The sequence below is a fragment of the Mastacembelus armatus genome, chromosome 14 (genome assembly GCF_900324485.2).
Source record: "Mastacembelus armatus chromosome 14, fMasArm1.2, whole genome shotgun sequence".
NCBI lineage: Eukaryota > Metazoa > Chordata > Actinopteri > Synbranchiformes > Mastacembelidae > Mastacembelus > Mastacembelus armatus.
The window spans coordinates 2023363-2048084 of NC_046646.1; the positions used below are offsets into that span (position 1 = coordinate 2023363).

General features: G+C 41.8%; 1 protein-coding gene across 2 annotated transcripts in view; it reads right to left on the reverse strand.

Moving 5' to 3' along the window:
- The window catches only part of robo4 (roundabout, axon guidance receptor, homolog 4 (Drosophila)), a 36305-nt gene extending 11792 nt beyond the window's left edge, over positions 1 to 24513 (reverse strand). For both annotated transcript variants that reach the window (XM_026329248.1, XM_026329247.1), the window contains exons 1-13: positions 24241 to 24513; positions 21895 to 22221; positions 20343 to 20500; positions 18497 to 18617; positions 18185 to 18323; positions 17710 to 17837; positions 16623 to 16738; positions 14862 to 15093; positions 14610 to 14731; positions 13720 to 13891; positions 13362 to 13559; positions 13122 to 13164; positions 12664 to 12776 (exon numbers count right to left, since the gene is read on the reverse strand). In XM_026329248.1, coding sequence (XP_026185033.1) covers positions 12664 to 12776; positions 13122 to 13164; positions 13362 to 13559; positions 13720 to 13891; positions 14610 to 14731; positions 14862 to 15093; positions 16623 to 16738; positions 17710 to 17837; positions 18185 to 18323; positions 18497 to 18617; positions 20343 to 20500; positions 21895 to 22221; positions 24241 to 24286 — 1915 coding nt within the window. In that variant the 5' untranslated portion in view covers positions 24287 to 24513. The remainder of the gene's footprint in view (positions 1 to 12663; positions 12777 to 13121; positions 13165 to 13361; positions 13560 to 13719; positions 13892 to 14609; positions 14732 to 14861; positions 15094 to 16622; positions 16739 to 17709; positions 17838 to 18184; positions 18324 to 18496; positions 18618 to 20342; positions 20501 to 21894; positions 22222 to 24240) is intronic.
- Positions 24514 to 24722: the final 209 nt, after the last annotated feature.

The window sequence follows — 24722 nt, forward strand, 5'->3', positions numbered from 1 at the left end:
CCAGCCAGGCAAAGCCCGAAACGGCGACGTGGGGCCACCCTTCTGTGGGCCCACTACCCACAGGAGGATCCATAAGGGGCCGGTGCTTTGTGGCAGTAGTCGAAAGCAGGAGCCTCGACGACCTGATCCCTGGATGCTGAAACTGGCTCTAGGGACATGGAATGTCACCTCGCTGGGCAAGAAGGAGCCTGAGCTTCTGCAGGAGGTTGAGCGGTACTGACTAGAGATAGTTGGGCTCACCTCCACGCACAGCCTGGGCTCTGGAACCCAATTGGAACCCAGGGAAGGGAAGGGAAGGGAAGGGAGGGGAGGGGAGGGGTAGGGGAGTTCAGTGCACCGATGGTCCTCCGGCAGTCTAGGCCTATAGCAGCATAACTAAGGGATGGTTCAGGTTTACCTCAAGCCAGCCCTAACTATACGCTTTGTCAAAGAGGGAGGTTTTAAGTCTAGCCTTAAAAGTTCAGAGAGTGTCTGCCTCCTGAACTGAATGAGTTATAACTATTCTGAGGATGAAAGTTTAATAATAAGTTTGAGTGGAAGATTGCAGCTACTCCTCCACCTCGACCTGTGCTTCGAGGAACGTGACAATTTTTATGACTGAGGGGGGTTGATTCATTCAGACTGACATATTCATCCTGCTGTAGCCAGGTTTCAGTAAGACAGAGTAAGTCAGTTTGGTGATCAGTTATCAAATCATTTACTAACGAAAGAGACCTAATATTTAATAATCCACATCTGACTGTTCTGTTTTTCTGTTCAATAAGAGGAGTGGTCCTAATTTTTATTTGGTTTTTATGAATAACTCCTCTTGTGTTAACTTCATTTGATTTATATGTTAGAGGGGCAGACACAATCTCTATGGGGTTTGGGTGGGGGACTGAGTCTCTGCGTCCTGGTCCCCACTCTGGATTGTCAAACTTTATGTTGGCTAATTAACTCAGCCAGATTTCTAGAGATGAGAGCCACACCATCCAAAGTGGGATGGATCCCTGGCTGCCAGACCGGGTTTTCCCCAGAAAGTGGCCCAATTGTCTATGAAGCCCACATCGTTTGCTGGTCAGATTGGGAGGGGTCCAGAGACAACTACGGAATCTGAAATTGTTTTGGCAAAATTACAGCAGTTATTTATTGTTTTTTAATTTTATTTTGGCGGGGGGGTGTATATGGCGTGTGTGTGTGTGTGTGTGTGTGTGTGTGTGTGTGCATTATTGTTTATATTGTGGAATTATAGCCTTATGGCCTTGGACACAAAAGACTTCCTGAATTTCTCGGTCTTGACTTTAGGAGGAATTAGTCTGTGGCTGAATGAACTTCCCTTTCGCCACCGTTCCTCATGAAGTGGGTGGGCAGAATTGTCCAGTATGGAGTTGATTTTGTCTACCATCCTCCTCTCTGCCACAGCCTCCAGCATGTCCAGTTTCAGTCCAACAACTGATTTTGCCTTCCTGATCAACATGTTTTGTCCTCACAGAAGCGGATGTTGTCTGTGATGAGAGATGCCTTCGATGTCCTCACCATGAGCCTCCATGAAAAGGTCCCAGTTTTGTAACCCTGAAGCACTCCTGCAGGGCCTCCTCAGCATCCTTTGACCAAACCTTCACATACTTCTTGGTAGCTGACTGTTGTCTTACTGCGGGCTTGTATGTTGGTAATAGATATATGTATAAGTTGTGGTCTGATCCACCAAGTGGAGGGAGGGCTGAAGAGCTGTATGCCTCCTTCGCATTGGCATAAAGGAGATCAAGAATCTTATTCTCTCGTGTTGCACAGTCTACATACTGTTTGAAGTATGTCAGAGTCCCGAAATACTTACATGTTTACTATAAGGGCACTGCGGTGTTTTGTCTGGAGACCAGTGACAACTGTGTGGATGATGTCACATGCACTCTGTGCTGCAGCTGGAGGCGTGTGAAAACTCACGGGACAGGCAGTATGGCCTCAGTCTAACCACCAACAGCTCAATGTCTGGAGTGCAGATGCACATGTTACATGTCCAGTGTTGCACCATTTGAAGTTAACAAAAAGAGCGAGACCACCTCCCCTTTTCTTGCCACTTTCTCTCTCTCTGGCCGCTCGCACTAGTGAGAATCCATGCAGTTCAAGTGAGCTGTCCAGTATATTTTCATTCAGCCAGGTCTTGGTGAAGCAAAGCAAGCTACATTCTCTGTACTCTCGCTGGCTGCTAGCTAAAGCAGAAAGTTCATCCACTTTGTTGCAGTGACCTCATATTCCCCATAATAATTGTTGGGAGAAATGGTTTAAATCTCCTACGTTTTTCTCGATACTTCACTCCTGCTCTGCAGCCCCTCCTACACCTCCTCAGGTCTTGGGGGAAGTTCAGGTTTTATACCAAGAAGCAGACTTGTTCCCTTGAGAGCTAACAGTCGTTCCCTTGTATAGGTGCCATTGCCACAGAAACTTATATTTTCTGATGCAGTTTCCATAATCTCCATATGTCTCTCAACAGGAATTAGAAGATCCCAAAAGCATACATCTTGACTTGGATTAACAGATGATAATTCAGTAAAAAATTGTCAAAAAACAAAACACAGAGGAGCTGCTGTAACTGGCTGCCACCTAACAGGCGCCATTCTAGAACTGAAATAGAAATAGAAAATAGAAAGGTACTTGACTAGTACTGGAATGTGTAGCGGTTAATGAATTGTTTAGAGAGTTTAGTTAGTTTTTAGGTTTGTTAAACTAAAGCTAGTCTGTTGCTAATCTGGTCACGAACTATACAGCACACACAGCACAGCAGGCTTGCAATAGGAAGTGGATTCACTTACCCAGAAACAGAAAGTGAGGAGGAATGAGGTTCAGCATTTTTGGATTCACTGGCGGAGGAGGAAGCGGGACAGATTTGGCAGACCTAAACGTATTGTGAGGGTCTGTTGGGAATGTTTGGCCAAACCTTCTGTCAGAGAGTCTCCCACCTCGAGAGAGCTTTAACCAGATTCCAAGGGAGGTTGGGGACATTGAGTCCAAATGTTCTCCACCTCCATTATCGATGCAATAGCTCGGAGCTGTGGTCGTAAAGTCTCTGGTGCCTGTTGCAGCAATCCCCGAACCCAGTGGTGGACACCGGAGGTAAGGGATGCCATCAAGCTGAAGAAGTAGTCCTGCCGAGTCTGGCCCCTTGTGGGAAGGCAGCTGATGGGTACTGGCAGACCAAGCGTGCTGTGGCCCGTACGGAGGCAAAAACTTGGGTATGGGAGGAGTTCGGTGAGACCATGGAGGAGGACTATTGGTTGGCCTCAAGGAAATTCTGGCAAACTGTCCGGCGCCTCAGGAGGGGGAAGCAGTGCTCTGCCAACACTGTTGGCACTGCAGTGGAGGTGGGGAGCTGCTGACCTTAACTTAGCAATACTTCAAGGATCTCCTCAACCCCGCCAACATGCCTTCCATACAGGAAGCAGAAGCCGATGAGTCAGAGGCTGATCCGCCCATCACCCAAGCTGAAGGTAGTTCGGCAGCTCCTCGGTGGCAAGGCACGGGGGGCGGATGAGATCCGCACTGAGTATCTCAAGTAGAGCTGCCAAGATTAGTCGAACAGTCACGATTACGTCGACAATCAAAATCGTCGGTGACTAATTTAATAATTGACGTCGACTTCGTCATGTCTGCCTTTCTGTCCTTGATGCAGCTGCGCAGTAGTGATAATCGGGGTCAGCCGTGATGTCACCGGAAAAGTTCTGCCCAAACAGTATCATGGCTATCCGGCAACGGAGCTCGAAAGTTTGGGAGCATTTTACTAAAATCAAAGAGAAGAATGTGCAATGCAAAATCTGCAAGGCAGAACTTGCCTTCCATGGCAGTACGACGGTGATGCACGAGCATCTGAAAAGGAAGTATGTTGTGGCTGATTCCATTTCTGACGAAGAGGGACAGTCGTCTCGGTAAGCTAATTTAGTTAGCTGCAAACATTAATGTCAACAGTGTGCTAGTTATAGCTGTAAACGTTAACATTAACGGTTTCATTAGTTTTAGCACACGTTATGTGTTTGCTGTGACATTATAACAGCGATCTCATGTTTGATTACGAAATGTGATGACGCTAATGTTTTATAACACTACGTTACAGTGCTAAAAAAATATGTTCCTCTTCAATGGAAGCCCCATACTATTCAATACTTTAAAATGTAGCTATATTTGATGTTAGAGAAAAAACCTATACAAATATTTACTTTTGTTTTCTTTAGCCCAGTGCCTTGTTTTCCTTATTTTACTCAGCTGTTTGCACTCTGTGGTATATTCAAAGATTTACTTGATGCCTGAGAGTGAAATATGTTTACAAGTATTTATTTTTGTTGATATTTTGTATTCTTACTAGTGCATAGCATTCATTGTGCATTCAGTGTATAGTTTTTGGTTCCATTCTACAATGCACTAAACATTTACAGCTAAAAATGTCAAAGTTGTGCCAGAGTTGTGCCTTCATTTTATTTTGCACATTCAAAAATGCCAGGAATGCTACTACAAGCTGCAAAGTTCATTAAAAGTTAAAAAAATTAAAATTAAAAAATTAAAAATGAAGTATCATCTTAATTGTCTTTATTTTTAGTTAGCACATACCTTAAACACACAAGCTAATGATGGTTATATAAGAGCAGGTGCATGCTGGTGTGACAAGCTGCAATTTACATGTGATCCGGTTAGTTGACTAATCGCAAAAATTATCGGTGACTAGTCGATTATCAAAGTAATCGTTTGTGGCAGCCCTAATCTCAAGTCTGGCTGTTGTTGGGCTGTCATGGTTAACACGCCTCGGCAATATCGCGTGGCGACTGGGGACAATACCCCTGGATTAGCAGACTGGGGTGGTGGTCCCTCTTTTTAAGAAAGGGGACTGGAGGGTGTGTTCCAACTACAGAGGGATCACACGCCTCAGCCTCCCTGAGAAGGTCTATACCAGGGTGCTGGAGAGGAGAATCCGGCCGATGGTAGAACCTTGGATCCAGGAGGAACAAGGCAGTTTTCGTCCCAGTCGTGAAACACTGGACCAGCGCTATACCCTCTTCACGATGCTTGAAGGTTCATGGGAGTTTGCCCAACCAGTTCACATGTGTTTTGTAGACTTGGAGAGGGTATTCGACCACGTCCTTCGTGACATCCTGTGGGAGGTGCTCCGGGAGTATGGGATCCGGAGCCATTCGTTTAGGGCTATCCGGGCTCTGTACAACTGGAGCAGGACCTTGGTTCGCATTGCTGGCAGACCTGTTCCCAGTGCATGTTGGACTCCGGCAGGGCTGCCCTTTGTCACCGGTTCTGTTCGTTATTTTTATGGACAGAATTTCTAGGCGTAGCCAGGGGCCAGAGGAAGTCCAGTTTGGGGACCACAGGCTTTATGCAGACAATGTTGTCCTGTTGGCTCCATCGAGCCCGGACCTTCAGCATGCACTGGGGCGGTTTGCAACCAAGAGTGAAGCGGCCGGGATGAGAATCAGCACCTTCAAGTCCAAGGCCATGGTTCTCAACCGGAAAAAGGTGGCTTGCCATCTCCAGGTCAAGGGAGAGATACTGCCTCAGGTGTACGAGTTTAAGTATCTTTAGATCTTGTTCACGAGTGGGGGAAGGACGGAAGGTGAGATTGACAGATGGATTGGTGCATCAGGAGCAGCAATGCGGTCGATGTACCGGTCCGTTGTGGTGAAGAAGGAGCCGAGCTGAAAGGCGAAGCTCTCGATTTACCACTCAATCTACGTTCCTACTCTCACCTATGGTCATTAGCTTTGGGTCATGCCCGAAAGGACAAGATCTCGGATACAAGTGGCTGAAATGAGCTTCTTTTACAGGATGGCCGGGTGCTCCCTTAGTGAGGAGCTCGGTCACCCGGGAGGAGCTTGGAGTAGAGCCACTACTCCTCAACATCGAGAGAAGCCCGCTGAGGCAGCTTGGGCATCTGTACTGGATGCCTTGGGCATGTCCCACTGAGAGGAGGCCCCGGGGAAGGACACACTGGAGGGAATAATGTTAGTCAGCTGGCCTGGGAACGCCTCTGTGTCCCTCCAGAAGAGCTGGAGGAAGTGTCCAGGGAAAAGGAAGTCTGGGCATCCCTGCTTAGGCTATTGCCCCCTGCGACCCAGTTCCGAATGAGTGGAAGAAGATGGATGGATGGATGGATGGATGGAATAAAGTAGGCCTCAGAATACTCCCTAGTGTTCACACTGAGGTCAGTAAAAAGGCATTCCAATATTCTGCCCCTTCAACTTGGAACAATTTATAAAATATTTTAAAACTTAAGGAATTGGTACCCCTAGCTCAATTTAAATCTATTTTAAAAAGGAATTAAAAACAGATTACTGCTGTTTTTAGGTGCATGTTTCATTCTAGCATTCTTGAATTCTTTGTATTTGTTGTATTGTTTTGTTGTATGACTGGAAACTCCTGGCCAGGACTCCCTTGAAAAAGAGATTTGCATGGTCCAACCATTTTTATGGTTAAAAAATTAGAAAATCTACAAATTAGAAATCTACAATTGTACTTTTACTAGTAAGTGTGACAGTTTAAGATAACAGTTACAGTAGAGTAGTCATAGTTCCATTTTCAATAAATGAAACAATGTCACTGATAATTGTGCTGTAATTGCACCATTGTGTTTCAGCATTTATTTGACTGATGGAATTCATATAAAAATATCTGCAATGTATTATTGCTTGGATTTTTTTATTAAGGTATCTGTGCTTACATTTTGACTAGTCAAAATTCCACTTAAAGTAATCTGCAATTACATTTTTACTAGTAAGAATAATTCATTGACTTGAATGGGTAAGCGAATTTAAAATATCTAGAATTAATTCTGCCTATCCAGGTATCTTTTGACTACTGTAAAGTCAAATTAATAACATCTTTGGTATAATTTTGACTAGTTGTAACTAGGGTTGCAAAATTCCAGGAATTTTCAAAGCTGGATTCCCACTTTCCAAGGGAATTAACGAGAATATATTGGAATTAACAGAAATATATGGGAATTAACAGGAATTTGCTAAATTGCAGTTTAGCCTATAACTTCTTCTTTTCCTTTTGGCTGCTCCCTTCAGGGGTCGCCACAGCAAATCATCTGCCTCCATTTAACCCTATCCTCTGTATCCTCCTCACCCACACCAAGTATCTTTATGTCCTCCTTCACTACATCCAAGAACCTCCTCTTTGGTCTTCCTGGCAACTCTAACCTCAGCATCCTTTAACCAATGTATTTACTGTCCCTCCTTTTTACATGTCCAAACCATCTCAATCTGGCTTCCCTGGCTTTTCCTCCAAAACATCTAACATGAGCTGTCCCTCTGATGTACTCATTCCTGATCCTATCCATCCTACTCACTCCCAAAGAGAACCTCAACATCTTCAGCTCTGCTACCTCCAGCTCTGCCTCCTGTCTTTTTCTCAGTGCAACAGGGTACTTAAATGTAACTGAAAAAATATCTTGCTGATAATTTTGATTAAAACAACCAGATTTAATGCAATTGTCAGTTGAATTTCTACCTTGCAAATTCCTCAAATCCCATGCATGCACACAGCATTGCAGGGCTATTGAGGCCACACCTCCACATTGACTGTGCATTCCTCCATGCATCTATAATTTCTTGAATCTTGCACACAAAATAATTTTAAAAATGTCCATCTTGATGAGTAGTCACGTAAATTACATATTACAAATTTATATTAAAAACGCGTGTAAGCTATTATACACCAAAATTTATCATTGTATAAACAAATACACTAACTGAGCAAACATTTAGTTTGACCAGCCCCCGCCACACACAATCCCTCTCTAGTCACTTATGGGGGGAATACCCCCCATTTTCCAGCATCTGAATATCACAAGACTATTGAAGCTACCTGCATTTGAACCTTAAGACTACATCAATTAAAGTAGGTTTTGACATTATTTGGGTAAAAATATTTGATCTATAGTAGTAAAGTTCAACTACAAAATACAAAACTGTTTATACAATAAATCAGATATGCTTAGCACTATTTCGTTGACAATATTTGAGGCTACATATCATGTGCTAGCTAGCTCATCATACAGAAGTATAGTACGGGTAAAAAGGTATGGACACATTACTCTATAATTTTTGAAAGATGTCTCCTATGCTCATCAAGCCTGCATTTATTTGATCAAAAACAGATCAAAACACTAAAATATTGTGAAATATTATTACAATTTGAAATAATGGTTTTCTGTTTTATTATACTTTAAAATATAATGTAGTTCTGTGATGCAAAGCTGACAGTCTTGTGTCCTGATCCTCAGAAATCATTATAATATGCTGATTTATTATCATGTTTGGAAACTTTTTTTTTTGAAAGAAATGAATATTTTTATTCAGCAAGAATGTTAAATTGATAAAAAAGTGTTATATTGTTACAAAAGATTTGTTTTGAATATATTATTTTCTTTTAAACTATTTATTATTAAAAGGATCACAGGTTCCAAAGAAATATTAAGAAACACAAATGTGTAACGATCCCCGCCGGACACAAAAGGTAGGTGATGTAACCAAAGATATTTATTGTTTTATCAATACAGGAACCAAAATCACAGGCAAACGTGGGAACGGGTATAGATAAATTAAAGTATACGTGAGGAGTAACGTCCGTATCATTGCTACGAGATAGGACCCGGAGGGGACCCGGAACCTCGGCGGGGACGTCGGCGGCGGCGCAATGAGGTTCGGGCTGCTGCGGTGGAACCTCAGCGGGGATGTCATCGTCGGCACGCTGAGGCTCGGGAAACTGGACGGGGACCTCAGCAGGGACGTCATCGTTGGCGCGCTGAGGTTCAGGAAGCTGGACAGGGACCTCAGCGGGGACATCGTCGTCGGCGCGCTGAGGCTCTGGCCAGTAGGAAAAGCAAAGGATCCGGGGAACTCAAGCAGTTCAAGCATCTGCAGGGGCTCCGGAGGTGAAGACTGGCGAGGCGGCACTGGAGATTTAGTTATCTGCGATGGTACTGGAACGTGCGGCGCCGGAGAGCACGGTAACTGTGGGGGCGTGAGAGGAATCCCGGCGGTGGAGACTTCATCAGGATGCGGAGACTCTCAGGCTGGTCTTTTACAAGAGATGGCAGGTCAAGTGGCTGTGGAGGCACCAAGTGCTGTGGCGAAGAAAATTGGCATGGCGAGGGAGACTGCCGAGGCGAGGGAGACTGGAGTCCACTACTCGGTGGCAGCCCTCTAGACTTAATAGTTAGATGGGTACCGCGAAAGGGGTTTGAATGGGGCTCCCAAACGAAGTTGTCCTCTTAGTCGAAGTATTCCTCGTCTGGGTTACTGTAGCAGGACAGGTCCCAGGATTCTGACCTGAGCTGCGGAAACTCGGGATACTCCGGCTCCTCGGGATACATCGGCTCCTCGGGATACATCGGCTCCTCGGGATACTCCGGCTCCTTGGGATAATCCGGCTCCAGGGTCCAGGGTTTTACCTTCAGCTCCTGCCAGATGGCGAGTGCCTGTGCCGGAGGTAGAGGCTGATGAGCCAGGGTCAGAGGTCGTAGAGCCATCGGAGCAGCGAGAGGGATCCCGGAGGAGAAACCGCGAGATCTGGGCAGTGACCTGTGACTCCGCTGCGGTCTTTGGGGAGGCTGCAGGGACGGCCGACGAAGTGTTGGAGACGGTGGTGGTGGAGACGGCTGTGGAGAAGGGGTCTGCGGGTCCGACCGGGAAGGAAGTGACCGGGAGGTCGGCCACTGGAAAAGCGCAGCGGAGTCACAAACCTCCCAGGCTTCCTCAATGGCCCTCCACCAGGCACTGCCCGAGGAGGGACCGGATGGCATGGAAGCGGGAACAAAGTGCGATGCCCGTCTGAGTCCTACCTCCAGGGAGATCCGAGAAGGGCTGGATTGCTGCCGTACAGGCCTCGAGGGCATCCTTGTAGCATCGGGAGTTCCGAATTATGCTGGACAGTATATACAGACCTCGGGATAACTGGCGGTCCACCTCTGTGGCGTCTTCCAACTCCGGAGCAGAAGCTGGACTACTCATTTTGTGGTTCGGTAATGGTCCGATCTTCTGTAACGATCCCCGCCGGACACAAAAGGTAGGTGATGTAACCAAAAATATTTATTGTTTTATCAATACAGGAACCAAAATCATAGACAAACGTGGGAACGGGCATAGATAAATTAAAGTATACGTGAGGAGTAATGTCCGTATCATTGCTACGAGAACGGACCCAGAGGGAAGTGAGGAGTGTGCTTATATGTGGTTGTGACAATAGGGTGCAGGTGATCGTGATGAGACACAGGTACAGGTGGAACGGATAACGGTGATTGTCAGGCGGGAGAGCCTGACCGATCTGTAACAAAATGTTTACAAACTGATAATAAATCACCATATTAAAATTGTTTCTGAAGGATCATGAAAATTCAGCTTTGCATTACAGAAATAAATATTTTAAGTATATTAAAAGAGAAAACCATTATTTTAAATTGCAATAATATTTCACAGTATTACTGATTTTTCTGTAATTTTGATCAACTAAATGCAGGCAATTATGAGTATAAAGGAGTTCTTTCAAAAACATTGAAAATTGTAATGTGTCCACACTATTGACTGGTACTGTATATACTAGGTTATAGTTTGTTTTAGCAAGCATGCTGATTGAGAAGTATTTATTCATCTAGCCCATTTCTATTGATTTGCATCAATAGTAAAATATTTATTAAAATGTATATATCTGTGCATTGCAGAAGTGTTTTTACAATCTCTTTTTCTAATCTTATTTTAAAGAACAATGCCATGTACACTATCTCATGTGTAGATTCATTTAATCTCAGCCAATGTGGAAAGAAAGGCTGTGTACAGTTGCAAATACTGTGCAAAGACCTATGTTAAGAATGCCACAAGGATGCAGCAGCATATAGCCAAGTGCCCAAAGTTTTCTCAGAGCTCAAAATAAGCAACCCCAGACAAGAGTTCATCTGCTTCCATTCAATGTGAAAATGATTCAGATTCAGACACCCTGATTTAGTGAATAATGGTAGCCAGAGAAATGCTGATGAATGTTTTGCTCGAGCAATGTATATAACTGGCTGATGTTCACAGCCAATGTCACAGCCAAGAGATTCCTGAATGTTCTTCGCCCTACCTACACTCCTCCCACCAGACATGCTCTATCTACTCATTTGCTGAATAGAGAGTTCAACAGAGTGCAAGCAAAGGTCAAGCTAACTATTGACAAAGCATTTCCATCAACTCTGATGGGTGGTCAAATGTCTGGGGACAAGGACTTATCAACTACATTGTCACCACCCCTCAACCAATGTTCTATAAGACCACAGACACAAAAGACAACAGACACAAAGGCCCCTACATTGCTGATGAGCTTAAAGCAGTCATCAATGATCTTGGACCTGAGAAGGTTTTTGCACTTGTAACTGACAGTGCTGCAAACATGAAGGTTGCTTGGGCACCAAGGAAGAGACCTACCCTCACATAACAATTAGCTGTGCTGTCCATGCTCTTAATCTTCTCTTTAAGGACATCATGGCACTGAATACAATGAACACACTGTACAAGACACCAAAGCAAGTAGTGACATATGTGAAGGGCAAACAAGTAAGCTTCAGCAATCTTCCTCTCTAAGAGAAAAAAACAAGAACACCACTGAAACTCTTCTTCACTGAAGAACACTGAAGCTCCCCAACATAACTTGATGGGGTGGAGCTGTAATCATGTATGAAAGTCTGCTTCAGGGGAAGGAGTTTTTGCAAGAGATGGCCATATCCCAGACTGCAGAAATTGAAAGTGTCAAGAGAATCCTATTAGATCATGTGTTCTGGGAAAGAGTGACTAGCAGCCTGAGAATCCTCAAACCAATAGCAGCAGCTATTGCCAAGATAGAAGTTGATACTGCCATGTTGTCAGATGTCAAATGTCTGTTTGCTGAGCTCAAAGAAGAGTTACAAACTGTCCTGCCTATGAGTTTGGATATCCAAATTTTTATTTATGTATTATTTATTATTTTATGTATATGATTAATTATTTAATTTAAGATATCTTTAATTCGACTTTTGACTGAATTCAGACTAGACAAATTCTTTGGTGGTGAAGTGATTCTGATGAAGATTTACAATGAATTTTATACTGTTGTTACAATGGCCATAGCTGTTATTGACAGAATATTGAGACCGTGCCATGAATTTGAAAGAGTTTGTGGTGAGCTTTGCGGTATAGATAATTACTCAAGAAATTGGAGAATCACACATTTACTGTTTCCTGCTAAACATAATGAACTTTCCAGCAGTCTGTTTCAACCAAGTTAGTGTTTTCAACAAGAAATTCTTGACCAGTTCCCAGAAAGCTAAAAAAAAGCTTTCTTTGTGAATTGACATACTTCAGTCAACTTGTTTAAGACAATAACTCATTTGTATTTCTAGACATCATCTCCTATCTTGTACAAGCAGCTACATTAAAACCTTGTTGAATACACATTCAGGTTCAGCACTTCCACTACCAAGTTATGTCCAGGATTGGTCTGAAGGAGACCAATTAGAGTCCATGGCAATGTCAGTATATGAAATTGTATTGTGACTAGTCAGAATGATCATTTAAGACAGCTGATTCATAAATACACTGTGAATAGTCAAAACTGCAATCAAAGATACCATCGATTCAGTCATTTTAACAAACTACATATCTCCCAATTGTAATCAGTACTCACCGGTGCCCTTGATCCCTGGGTGTTTCTGACCTTGAGCCCATAAGTCCTGATATTTCTGGTTGAAAGCAGGCTTCCAGACCCCAGATATCCAAGGGGAGTCTGAAGGTGCCATCCTGTAGAGGAGACAAAACATGTAAAACCAAAAGGAACTAAAAGGCATATGTATACATTTGTATTGAGGGTTTATAGCCTGACTCATTCAAGCTGAATCACAATTACAAAGGCAGGAACTTCTACATCATACTGGTGTAACTGAATCTTAGGCTGGTATGAGACTAAGACAAAACTTGATTTTATATATATATATATTTTTAGAGGTATCAGATTTTACAGACTACATAACTACTGTCCTGATTTGGCTTTTGGCTAGCAGTTTGAATTTATTCTTACATCAGTTCATTACATTTCTCTTTATTGTTTTTGTAGTAAACAAGCTCTAACAGCTTTCACAATCTTACCTGTGTTTTATAACAAGATCTTCATTGGCCAGTCTGTGTAGACCTATTAAAGGAATACACAACCACAAATTATCTGACAACATAAGGGCTCTTTTGCTTCTCTGATATGAAGTAAAACTTGATGACCTGCAGACGTAAGTGAAACCTGCTATTTAATATTTAGAAATTAGCATTTATAATATAACATATATAATACCTTACATACATACATTATAATACCTAAAACATTTCCATACCCACCTTTAGTCCTGCCATGTCCTGGTATCAGTTGGCCTGCCCTGCTGTGGTGTCTGTAGAGACAGACAGCTGCAACCATTAGAATACACCATAGGAGGGCACCAATGCAGCCAATCAACACTGGGTCCTGAAACAGGGCCCAGACCTCAGACAGAGCCCCTTTTTGGATGTCTGACTCAAGAGGACCACCTATCTGTGGGTCTGAAAAGTAAGACAAAGTAGATTAAATCAGTTACGAAGTCATGATAACTTCTCTTCTTCAGTGCAGCTAATCTCATGTTGATGATCCACAATTGATTTCTTCTGTTCAGTATTCTGATGTTTAGAAAATCAAATTTTCCGGAAGTGTCCTTTTGCTCACTGATGACAAATCCATGAGGGTCGCTCAGCATTCCCACTCCAGCTCCATTCACTGCGGCAATGGTGAGCCAGTATCGTTTCCCTGGTCTGAGAGTAGAGATATCTAGGTTGTGTTGGCCACTGTCCACTGTCCAATTTTGGTACTGCTGCTCCTCAGACTCCACACACCAGACCTGAGCACACAAACATTTGATATCCTTAGGGGACCCGAGGTGATTAATGCTTAATCAAATGCTTAAAGGTGAGGTTATATTGTAAGTTTTGTTTTTTTTATGAGGATTATCATTATTATTATTATTATTATTTCTCTCCTGCCTAAAAGGAACATTTTTTTAACTGGTTCTCATGGGCAAAACCCACAAAGTTTACCGCACACATCTGTTACTACAGTGAGCAGTCAGAGAAAGTCTAAGCCATGGACTCAATGACATCCACTTATGTCAGTGAGTCTTGTGGTTAGCATTTAGTTTTAGCTACACACACCAAACATGGTAGGTGTATGGAACTCCCCAGTACGAACATTTTTTGCATATACATTACTATAACCACTCCCAACAGGAAGTGAGGCATGTGAGATTATGTGTATTTTCACCCTGGAATTTAACATACTTACATCTTTCATGAGATTTGTTTCAAATTTAGTATATGTGATAGCAACATATTGCAGATGTCAAATTGCAAGCATTTTTTGATATGTTAAAATATGAGGAAACAGCGTTGCGATGAATTTACATATCTCGCCAAATGAACAGAAAATATGTCATAAATTTAAAATGACTTGCAAATGCTTGACAAACACCAAACTTCAGTGGTTACTGAGAATGACTATGATGATATACACATATGGACATGGTCAGGAACTTTAAAACAGCGGTGGTCTTGGGTTATTACCTGATAACCTTGAATGATACCATTGTGGGTTTCATCAGGTGGAGGCTCCCAGTTCAGGTGGACAGTGTCATTCTGCTTATGGCTCACTGTTATGGACACAGCCAGTGGAGAAGCACTAGGCACTGTAAAATTAGAGTTTACTATTATGTCCTAAACATGGCTGTAATGTATCTCCTAATTCTTTAAAACACATGCAAGTTTTGAAAAGCAACAGAATGGGCACAAATCCCTTCACCTGAATTAATGTCTCACCTGTCTCAGGAACTCTGAGGTGCCAAGTGTTGCTCTCCCTCCCATATAAGTTACTGCCATAGGGCCGAACTTTGAACTCATACTTGTAGCCTCTCTTTAATGGACCCACCTGAATCTGGAAGCTGGGCAATGTCACCTTCTTTGCTGCCCAGTCAGAGCTGGCAGGCAGCAGAGAGCGATACAGAACCTCAAAGCCATCAAGGTAATGTGGCTGTGCTGGGAGGGACTGGAGCTGGTCAGAGAGAAAACACAACATAGATCACACCTAAAATATTCATCTTTTCATCTAAAATGCCCAGGCCACCTGCCTCAAAACAGCTACAATTATACCAGTGCCCAAACAGACTAATCCCCTCTTTGAATGACTACAGACCTGTAGTGTTTACTACTGTCGTCGCAAGATGTTTTGAGAGGCTTATTCTGAAACACATCAAAGCCAGTCTTCCTGTTGACCTTGATCCATATCAATTTGCATATAGACCGCACAGATCAACAGAGGATGCTATTATCACAGCCCTCCACACAGCACTAGAACACCTTGACCAGAAAGGGACATATGTCAGAATATTATCTATTGATTATACCTCCTGATTATACCATTGTCCCCAGCAGGCTGGTTACCAAATTGCTAGACCTGAGCCTTAGCAACACTCTGTGAGTGTGGATCAAGGACTTCCTTACCAACCACCCACAGACTTAGCACATACCTCTCATCCACCCTGGCTCTTAGCACTGGTGCGCCCCAAGGCTGCATACTGAGTCCCCTTCTCTATTCTCTGTACACATCTGACTGTACGGCCACCTATCCCTCAAACACATTAATAAAATTTGCTGATGACACAACAGTGGTGGGTCGTATTACAAACGATGAAACACAATACAGAAAGGAAATAAACAGGTTGGCAGGATGGTGCACAGAAAACAACACTGAGCATCAAAAAGACTAAAGAACTAATCATCGACATGGTGAGGCCCACCTTCCTCTCAAAATCAGTGGAGAGGAAGTTGAAAGAGTTCCCAGCTTCAAATTTCTGGGGACATACATCACTGAGGACCTCACGTGGACTATCAATTCTACTGGCCTTGTAAAAAAGGCTCAACAGTGGCTCTATTTCCTACGGACACTGAGGAACAACCTATCTGCAGAGCTGCTGGAAGCCTTTTACCACTGCTGTATTGAAAGCACCTTTACATACTGTATAAGATGTATAAGATGTATAAGATATAAGTATGTCCACTGCAGAGGCAGATCAAAAGAATCTCCAAAGAGTCATCACACATCTAAAAAATAATAGGACTGTCATTACCATCTCTGGAGGACAGAGAGCTCCGCAGAGCCACAAACATCCTGAATGATGTGACTCACTCCTGTCACCACCTCTTCTCTCAGCTACCGTCTACATGGCGCTACAGAGCTATAAAGGCTCGAACCTCCAGACTAAAGAATAGTTTTGTACAAAGGGACATTACTGAACTAACCTCTCTGAAACCATGCCCTCCCACAGCTCAACATCAGTGTCTTTATCTAACCTGTGAATGTGCAATACGATAATGGCAATGAATGTGGGTATTGTGCAATATTGTTTGTGTTTGGGTGTATGGGTGAAGTGAGTGTGTATGTGATGATAGAGTATTCTACTCTATTTTATTCGTATTTATATTTTTTAGCGTATTTATCCAGGGCATACAGCAAATTTCGTTGTACTTTGTGCAATGACAATAAAGGTGAACTGAATTGAATTATAAACAACCTTCCCATACCTTCCATTGTACTTGGGATATGTTGGATCCAGGGGCCATAATGGTGACATTTTCTAGAGACACCCGCAAGGCTGACAGCTCTTTGTGAAGGTCTTTTTGTTTAGTGCTGGCAGCCTCTGGAAACAGAAGAGTTTTACCGTGTTTTTTTTTTAATTTAAGTTGAAGTATAGGAGCCACAGGACAAGCTTTGTTTTAACAAATTACCAAAATAGATTTGCATTATGTCCTCACATTAGCTAGGGCTACACAACAAGCAGCATCATTCTCCAACCCTAATTTGTCATAAATACACATCCAATGATTTTCTAGGCATCATTACAATTTATGAGCAAAACTTCAGTCTGTCCTACTGCCTAAGGCCCACTGGTGTGGTTAATTATACTCAACAACAACAGGACAGCTCAAGTGTAAGATTTTATAGACTGAAACTGTAAATTCATATCTGAGCAGAAAGTGAGATGACGTGTAACGTCACTTTTCTAATGTAAAAAACTAATGTAAAAGAAATATCCTAGAGTTGCACTCATTGTTGACTGAAGACATTTTCCATAGTTATTAATCCAGTTGGTTTCAAATTTTCTTTTCTGAGATCAGAAATCTCAAGGGATCAAATATCTTGAATGTCAAGGTACTCCTCCAAAACACTGGATGATACATTTGAGTTTATTCAGGCACCTCATGAAGATTTTTACTTTACCCCTACTAACCACAAAAGTTTCACAGACCCTTTGTGACTGCTTTCATTGTCTGTTTCTATAATTTTCTGTCATATTTCTATGCTCAGCTACCTAGTAAATGCATAAAGAAAAAAAATAAGCGTCTTTTAAAGTACTGGTACTTTATACTAGTCATCAGTATATAAATTAACCTGTCTTCCCAAGCCTTCAATGTAACTTGAGTCTGTGTGAGGGCACTACTGTTCCAGAGAAGTTTGTCTATATTTTTTGAAACCCAGGCCAAATAAAGTTACATTTCAATTTATGTGAAGTATTTTTTCTCTGCTCTCTCATTCTCTCTTATTGCAGATAACAATTAAGCTCAGCACTTATTTGTTAGAGAAAATGCTATTTCTCAGTCTTCACCTTACCTTCCACTAGCAGCTGTGCACTGCCAGTGACCACACCTACGTCATTGACAGCAGTGCAGGTGTACTTCCCAGCATCCTGGGCTGTCACATAATGGATCTGAAGAGTCTTATCTGGATTTACAAGATACCTGTATACACATATAAAGCAGTTGATATCAGGTTTACTGTCCCTGAGAAATGCTACAAAGTAAAGGATATTTACTGTCTACTGAGCTTAGTGACAAGATAAATAAATATATACAAATATCTTAGACTTGTGCATGGTGATATGAAATGGGATAACTGTCTTGGTCATTTTAAGGATGTATGTTCAACCTTATGTTTAAGCAGCCACCAGTCAAGTTATATTAAAACAGACTTACCGCCAAACATATTTTAGCTTTCAATGTCAAAAGAACAATAAGTTATATTTCCTGTTTTAGCATTAAGTAGGTACTGCAGTCTGCACTTCTGTGTTCTGCCATAAAAAAAATACCTTCCGTTGGGTAGTGGCCCTTGCTCTCTACTCCAGACCACAGCAGGTGGAGGGTCACCTTTAGCTTGGCAATAGAACTGGGCAGACTCCCCCATTCTCACTGACACATTTTCTGGTTTCAGTACCAACACAGGCTTGTCTGCAATAAGAAGGAACTCAGTATTGTGCTTTTCTTTATGGTAGTTTTGCTTTGAGAGGTAGATATTTTCTTGTCACTGTAAAAAAAAAAATCTTTCATTTCATTTAGAAGCTGGAGCAATATTCAAAACTGGCATTGTTAAAGCAATATTTGTTATGAGAATGCTGACTCACCCAGCACAGAGAGCCGAGCCGCTCTGCTCTCTCTCACTCCCACTGTGTTGCTGGCCACACACACATAAGCCCCAGAGTGGTTTTTCACTGCAGGAGCAATGATAAGCTTCCCGCTCAGCTCCTATAGCACAAGTTCAATTCAATTCAATTTATTTTTATAGTGCCAAATCACAATACAAACCATCTCAAGGCACTTCACAAAAAAGCAAACAAAAACAAAAAACCCAACAAATCCCTTATGAGCAGCACTTGGTGACAGCAGAGAGGAAAAACTCCCTTTAACGGAAGAAAAAAACTCCAGCAGAACCGGGCTCAGTTTGGGCGGCCATCTGTCTCGACCGGTTCGGGTGCAAGTGCAGACAGGATGAGGAAACACACAAGATGAAAAGTTCATATAACATATTCATATAACAGTTAACACAGAAATACATAATATGTGATGTCATATGATGTCATATGTCATATGTCATATGTGATGTGTATGTCCTTAAGCATTTAGTGTAAAATAAGACTTGCAAGTATATACTACATTATCCTCAACAGCTCTATTTAGTACAGTGTGAACTATCTATTTTTAAAATTAACAAATGCGTAATGGCTCTGTGGTGGATATTAAAAAGCAACACAACAAATTAGCCACTCTCCTGCCTGTGTTGTTTTACTTTCTATGTCTTACTTAATTTTACACATCACTAAACTAAGGTCAGCTAGTTTAAAGACAAAATCAAGTTTAGAAATGTTTATTATATCATAAGCCCCATTCAGACTGGATATTCTGACAGAAAAGGAGTGGTAGGAGGATTTTAACTACCTGCTGCAGTCAGCAGTCAGCGTCTGAAGTACGTGTATGATTTTTCACCCTCACCCCAGAAATAATTACGTCCTAAACTTACGTCCTGTTTTTCTGTGAACTGGCTGCCACTCCTGGAATGTTGTTTCCATCTGGAGCAACATCCTTGTACTGTATTTCAAAGAGAATCTGTGTTTTTTTTTCTGCAGGATGCAGTCTTTGTCCTTCCTTTTTTCCCATTAACCCAGTATGAAAGTTGACTTTGGTGTCAAAATAGAGTAAGAAAGAGCCTGATAGATGGGAACAAGATATAACCAATATATAGTCCTATTGAGCAGCAGTAATGATGTCCTCAAGGAGTGTAATTCACACCAAATCTAAAAATGTGTATAATTTCTGTGTTCAATTTGAGTTGTGAGAGTGAATATGATTTTTGACTCAAATTCACCCATTCACACACCTCTTCTTTAAGTCTGTGTCACCCCCCACCCCTGGAGAAGCTTTGGTCTTTTTCCTGCTGAATGTCTGTCTATACCAGACCACATTCTGTAATTTCACCATCTGAAACAATGAGTTAAAGTACAGAGGAGCACAGTAAAGATTTTATTCTCCACCTACTCATAAGGTTAATCCAATCTGAATGGGGCTATAGACAGTAAACCCAATTTACCTAGCTTTTGTCTAGAGTGTACACTGATCTCAAATGGGACATAAATGTATGTGTTATGAATGTACATATTATATCAAAATAGCACTACTAAGCGGTACTAAAGTGCAGAATGCATTTAAATAGATTTAACAAAAGCTTAAGTTCATATCAGTTTACTAATTAGAGGAATGCAGAGGAAATGACCAAATGACCTAAAATGAATCCATGAATCCACTTAAGTGACTTGAAAGTGTTACAGAAATGTTATATGTCTAACCAAGTAAAACTGATGGCCTGATTTTAACTTTAAAGCCACTAGGCTCTAGAGCCCAGAATTTACACAAGGTACATATCTGAAATATGAATCATATGAAAGGGGCTTCTAAATGTTGAAGCGGTGGGCTTACAGTGTAGTGGTGGTCAGTGTTGCTGATGGGAAGACCATCCTTCTTCCATATGATGTTAGGTTCAGGGTGTCCCATCGGGGGGCCACAGTTTAAGATAGCCACCTCCCCCTCTGCTACCTCTGCATCACTGGGCTGCACAATGAAGTCCTCCTGCAGCACTAGAACAACACAGAGGCAGGATTAAGCTGCATACAATGTCCTGTCAAATTTAGATCCATGAATAGATTGAACAGACCATGGCCTGGGAATTGAGAAAACATTTCTGATTAGATATAAAAGATAATTGATAGATAGAAAACCAAGATAAAAAACTAAGCCTTTAAAATGTTAAAGTGTCACAATTGTGATGTACATGTTCCCAGAGCCCAGATAACTTGAAATGTCTCATTTTGTTAATCATTAATAGCCTATAACTCAAACACACCCAATTTGTAATAGTATAAAACAGAAAGAACAGAACAGAGATGCTAATACCTGTAAAACATTTGGTACTTGGCTACAGTAAACATTGACATTGGACCCTCTGTCTTCCACATATATCTTCATCAGCTATGTGCGTGTGTGTGTGTGTGTGTGTAAGTCTGCATGTGTGTATGTGCGAATTTGTTACTGAATTTTACACATGGCAAGAGCACCCCAGCCCCAGCTGCAGACAGGTGTGTACCCTGAAAACCCTAGGGTGCACACCCCAAAGCAACCACGTGCATACCCTTGGGCTGAGGGACTGGACGCTACAGAGGGATCCCTACAGCCAGAGCCCGAGACCACCTCACCTCACCTCTCCTCTCCTCTCTTTTCCCATTCGCCTCCTCTCCTCTCCTCTCCTCTCCTCTCCTCTCCTCTCCTCTCCTCTCCTCTCCCATCCTCTCCTCTCCTTTCCTTCAACTTTCTTCTCCTCTCTTCTCTTCTCTTCTTCTCTCCACTCCTTTCCATCCTCTCCTCTCCTCTTCTCTTCTCTCCTCTCCTCTCCTCTATGTTCTATGTCCTGTTTCAGATGATAGGTGTGAACATGTAAATGGAGACTTAGACATAAAAGTGAGCGCATATGACTTTGGAAGGGCCATGCAACTCACTACAAAGATATGTATTAAAGCATTTTGCACACACATCCCTGCATTAATACAGTCAAAGTTTTAGGTTATCTGAATGAATCTTTGAAAAAAAATTACAGTATACTACTTATTTAGTATAAATGTCACTAACTTTGTTTCTGCTCTCTCCCAAAGTTTGTGCTTTCTCTCTGCTCTTTCTCTGTACTTTCTGCAGGTTTCCCTGGTCCTGGAGCTGTATATTGCTGATGTGCAGTTACAGATGGTCTGTTTATGTTTAGTGCCAAACTAAATGATGGACATACTGTGTCACAAACAACTGCTATAGTGTGGAGTCACTCATGAAGCAGAATATAACCAAAAGTCAAAGATTACATTCAGCAGTTACATTCAAAAGAATGCTCACCACATATTGCTGTGCATTGATAAGTGACAATGCAAGGGAGATATGTTCAGTGATGGAACTTCACCAGTATAGATACGTACACATCACCCACTCTTACCTGCGATATACAGCGAAGCGTTGCGGCTCGTGGCCGTGCCTGCACTGTTCCTGGCCACACATGCATAGATAGCCTCATGTGACTGACCTCGCCTACCTCCTCCCACGCTCAAGAAGAAGAGACTACCCTCTGACAATACCATGGGCTGCAACTGCCCATTTGCCTTTGCTGTCTCCAGAGGGTGACCATTGCGCAGCCACTCAATGGTAGGCTTCGGACTGCCATCTGCCCGACAGGAGAGCGTTGCAGGATTGCCAACTTTCACCACCACATCAGACGGATGGTGGACAATGCGGGGAGGCATCTCCTCTGCACGAACTCTGGAACCTAAGAAGAATTCAGAAATGTTGCAGAAATTGTAAACAGGGAGTGTTTGTTGCATGTTTATTTAATCAGATATAAAAAAGCAAAAAGGTTACGGCAATTCAGTTAGCTGCCTCAAAGAGAAAAGAGGTCTGTCCCCCCCTGAGGATGACTTTAACTGATTTATTTTCCTTACAATTTGCCCTAGGCATAAACCTAATTCTAATCACATTGCATAGGTAACATGTTGCTAATTATTATAAGCCATTTTTAAGGAAGAGCCTACAATGTGAGAAGGTTTTTTCCTATATAGTATGGCCACACCCATACAGCAGCCTCTCTTACTATGCATCACCACCTCTGTATTTAACTGAGAGCAGAACACTCACAATAAACAAGTCTAATCCCTATTACCAACAAACAATGTCTATTTGCAATCTGCAGCAGTGGAATGCCATTGTTTGAACTTCCCATGGAGCTGGATGGCCACGCTGACGGAAGCTGGGTGACTGTGATCTGCTTCCTGGTGGGGAAGGAAGCTTGAGGTCTCAGGAATATCAAGCCCAACACAAGCAGAGTGGAATATACCCATCAACAGAACAAAAGACACTCCCTCAAGAGGAATTTTACACCTGACATTTTGTTTCTTTTGCAAAGTAAAGATTTGAGAGTAATGGGACATGTTGTATCATTTCGCATTTGAGTTGAATATAATCCTAAACTGACCAAATATTTTGGCTGCTGTATATGGCAGGGACAATCAGCAAAGGGTTTGTACTTGTACTGAGCTTGTCATTCATTCACTATAGTCGGAAATACCGAATTACAGCTAACAATAGCTTGTTCAACCTCATTGTCACTGTCTCTTTACATTCTAACATGCAGCCAAAACATCTGTGCATCATGGCTAAAATATTTCTAAGGGCTTTTAGCATTCTTACAAGCAGTTCTTCAGAGGGAGATTGTGATGAGGAAGCTAATCACCCTCCAGACCTCATGGGCACGTTTCACATGGAATTTCACTACTACAGTAAGTATATGAAGTGTGTCGCAAAGCAAAAAATGCTGCAACAAAAGTCACATGTCAGGTTAGGAACACAACACCTTCTGTACTGGAGCAAGACACTGAGACTGAGCTGAAAAAAAAAAACTTAACACATACATGAATAAACAAAACATCAGCAACAACTTTTAATTGAAATGCCAGACACACTAGTTACAGAATCTCAAAAGTAAAGGTCTTAGGCCTCCTAAAGTGAACATCTCTGGGTGTTGAACTGACAAAACAAGTGAGCAACAATGAGCAACAACAACAATATTAAATGTCAACTGTAAAACTGTGCTTTTTCACTGTATTTTATGGAGAAATCAATTCATCAAGAAAACAATCAAGTTATGAAAGGAAAGAGAAATCAGATCTTATCTACATTTGAGCATTATCTTAACCTGACAGGTAGGAAGCATGATGTTAATGTGTAACATTAGTTTTCTAATTGTGCAACAGCAACTGCAAACCTCAAGTCACTGCCTTAAAATTTCTGGTTTCTTAAGTTGGTCATTTTGCAAGATTTCTTTGTGTTTTAACAAATAAAGAAAAGGCATATGTAGCCTACTGCGTGTTTGCAATCAGGAGTGATACTGATGATATTTGAGTTCAGAATAGTTTCTAGGTGCTAACGTTTCTGAAGAGAATAGCAGATGCTGTGGGTAGAACATTATCTCCTAATGTAATATTTCCCATAAGGAGGTTTAAACAAGAATGCAGATTATGCTGCTGTGTTTTAACTGATATATAACTTGAACCTAAATGATATGTGATGGCCACTGTGCATATATAAGATAAATAAACTACCACCTGTAGAGACACTTCACAGAAGTAACGTTAGGATCAACTAATATCATTTACGACTCGATATATTTCTTTACATCTAGGAAGTAAACGCATACCAATAAAAACTGTCTAACGTACTTGTTTCTTTGCAATGTTAAAGATTAAATAAGTTAACAGATACATGATTCATTAATTCAAACTTAACTACTTACCTGACAGAAAGAGCCCACACAGTAGTATGAGAACAGTTGTGCTCATTCTCACCAGCAAAGCTCACAGTAATAAGCGACAGTGATACCCAACGTTAATCAATATGTTTTAGGATAACTCCTTAGCTAAAATAAACGTTTTGGGGGCAATTTAACCCAATGCCTAGCTTGCATCTGCCAATTTGTTTTATGCTAAGAAAACTTTTTTTGAATTTCGTTTAAGGGCCAACTTCAAAATAAAACTAAAGTACCTTAACAAAAAATCTTTCATAATGAAACTCAGCGCCAACTCTTCCGTTGCCTCCCGTGAACACGATGTCAAGGTGGCGCACACAGACATTTAGTTTCCTGTCAGATGAGGTTTCAAAATAAGATTCATCAGCTTCTACAAGTCTACACAAATACATGCAATGAAAATCCAGTCAATAGATTTTAACCAAGCATTTTAGGGTTTCGTTAAACTGCAGTTTTATTTGCTTGTTTGT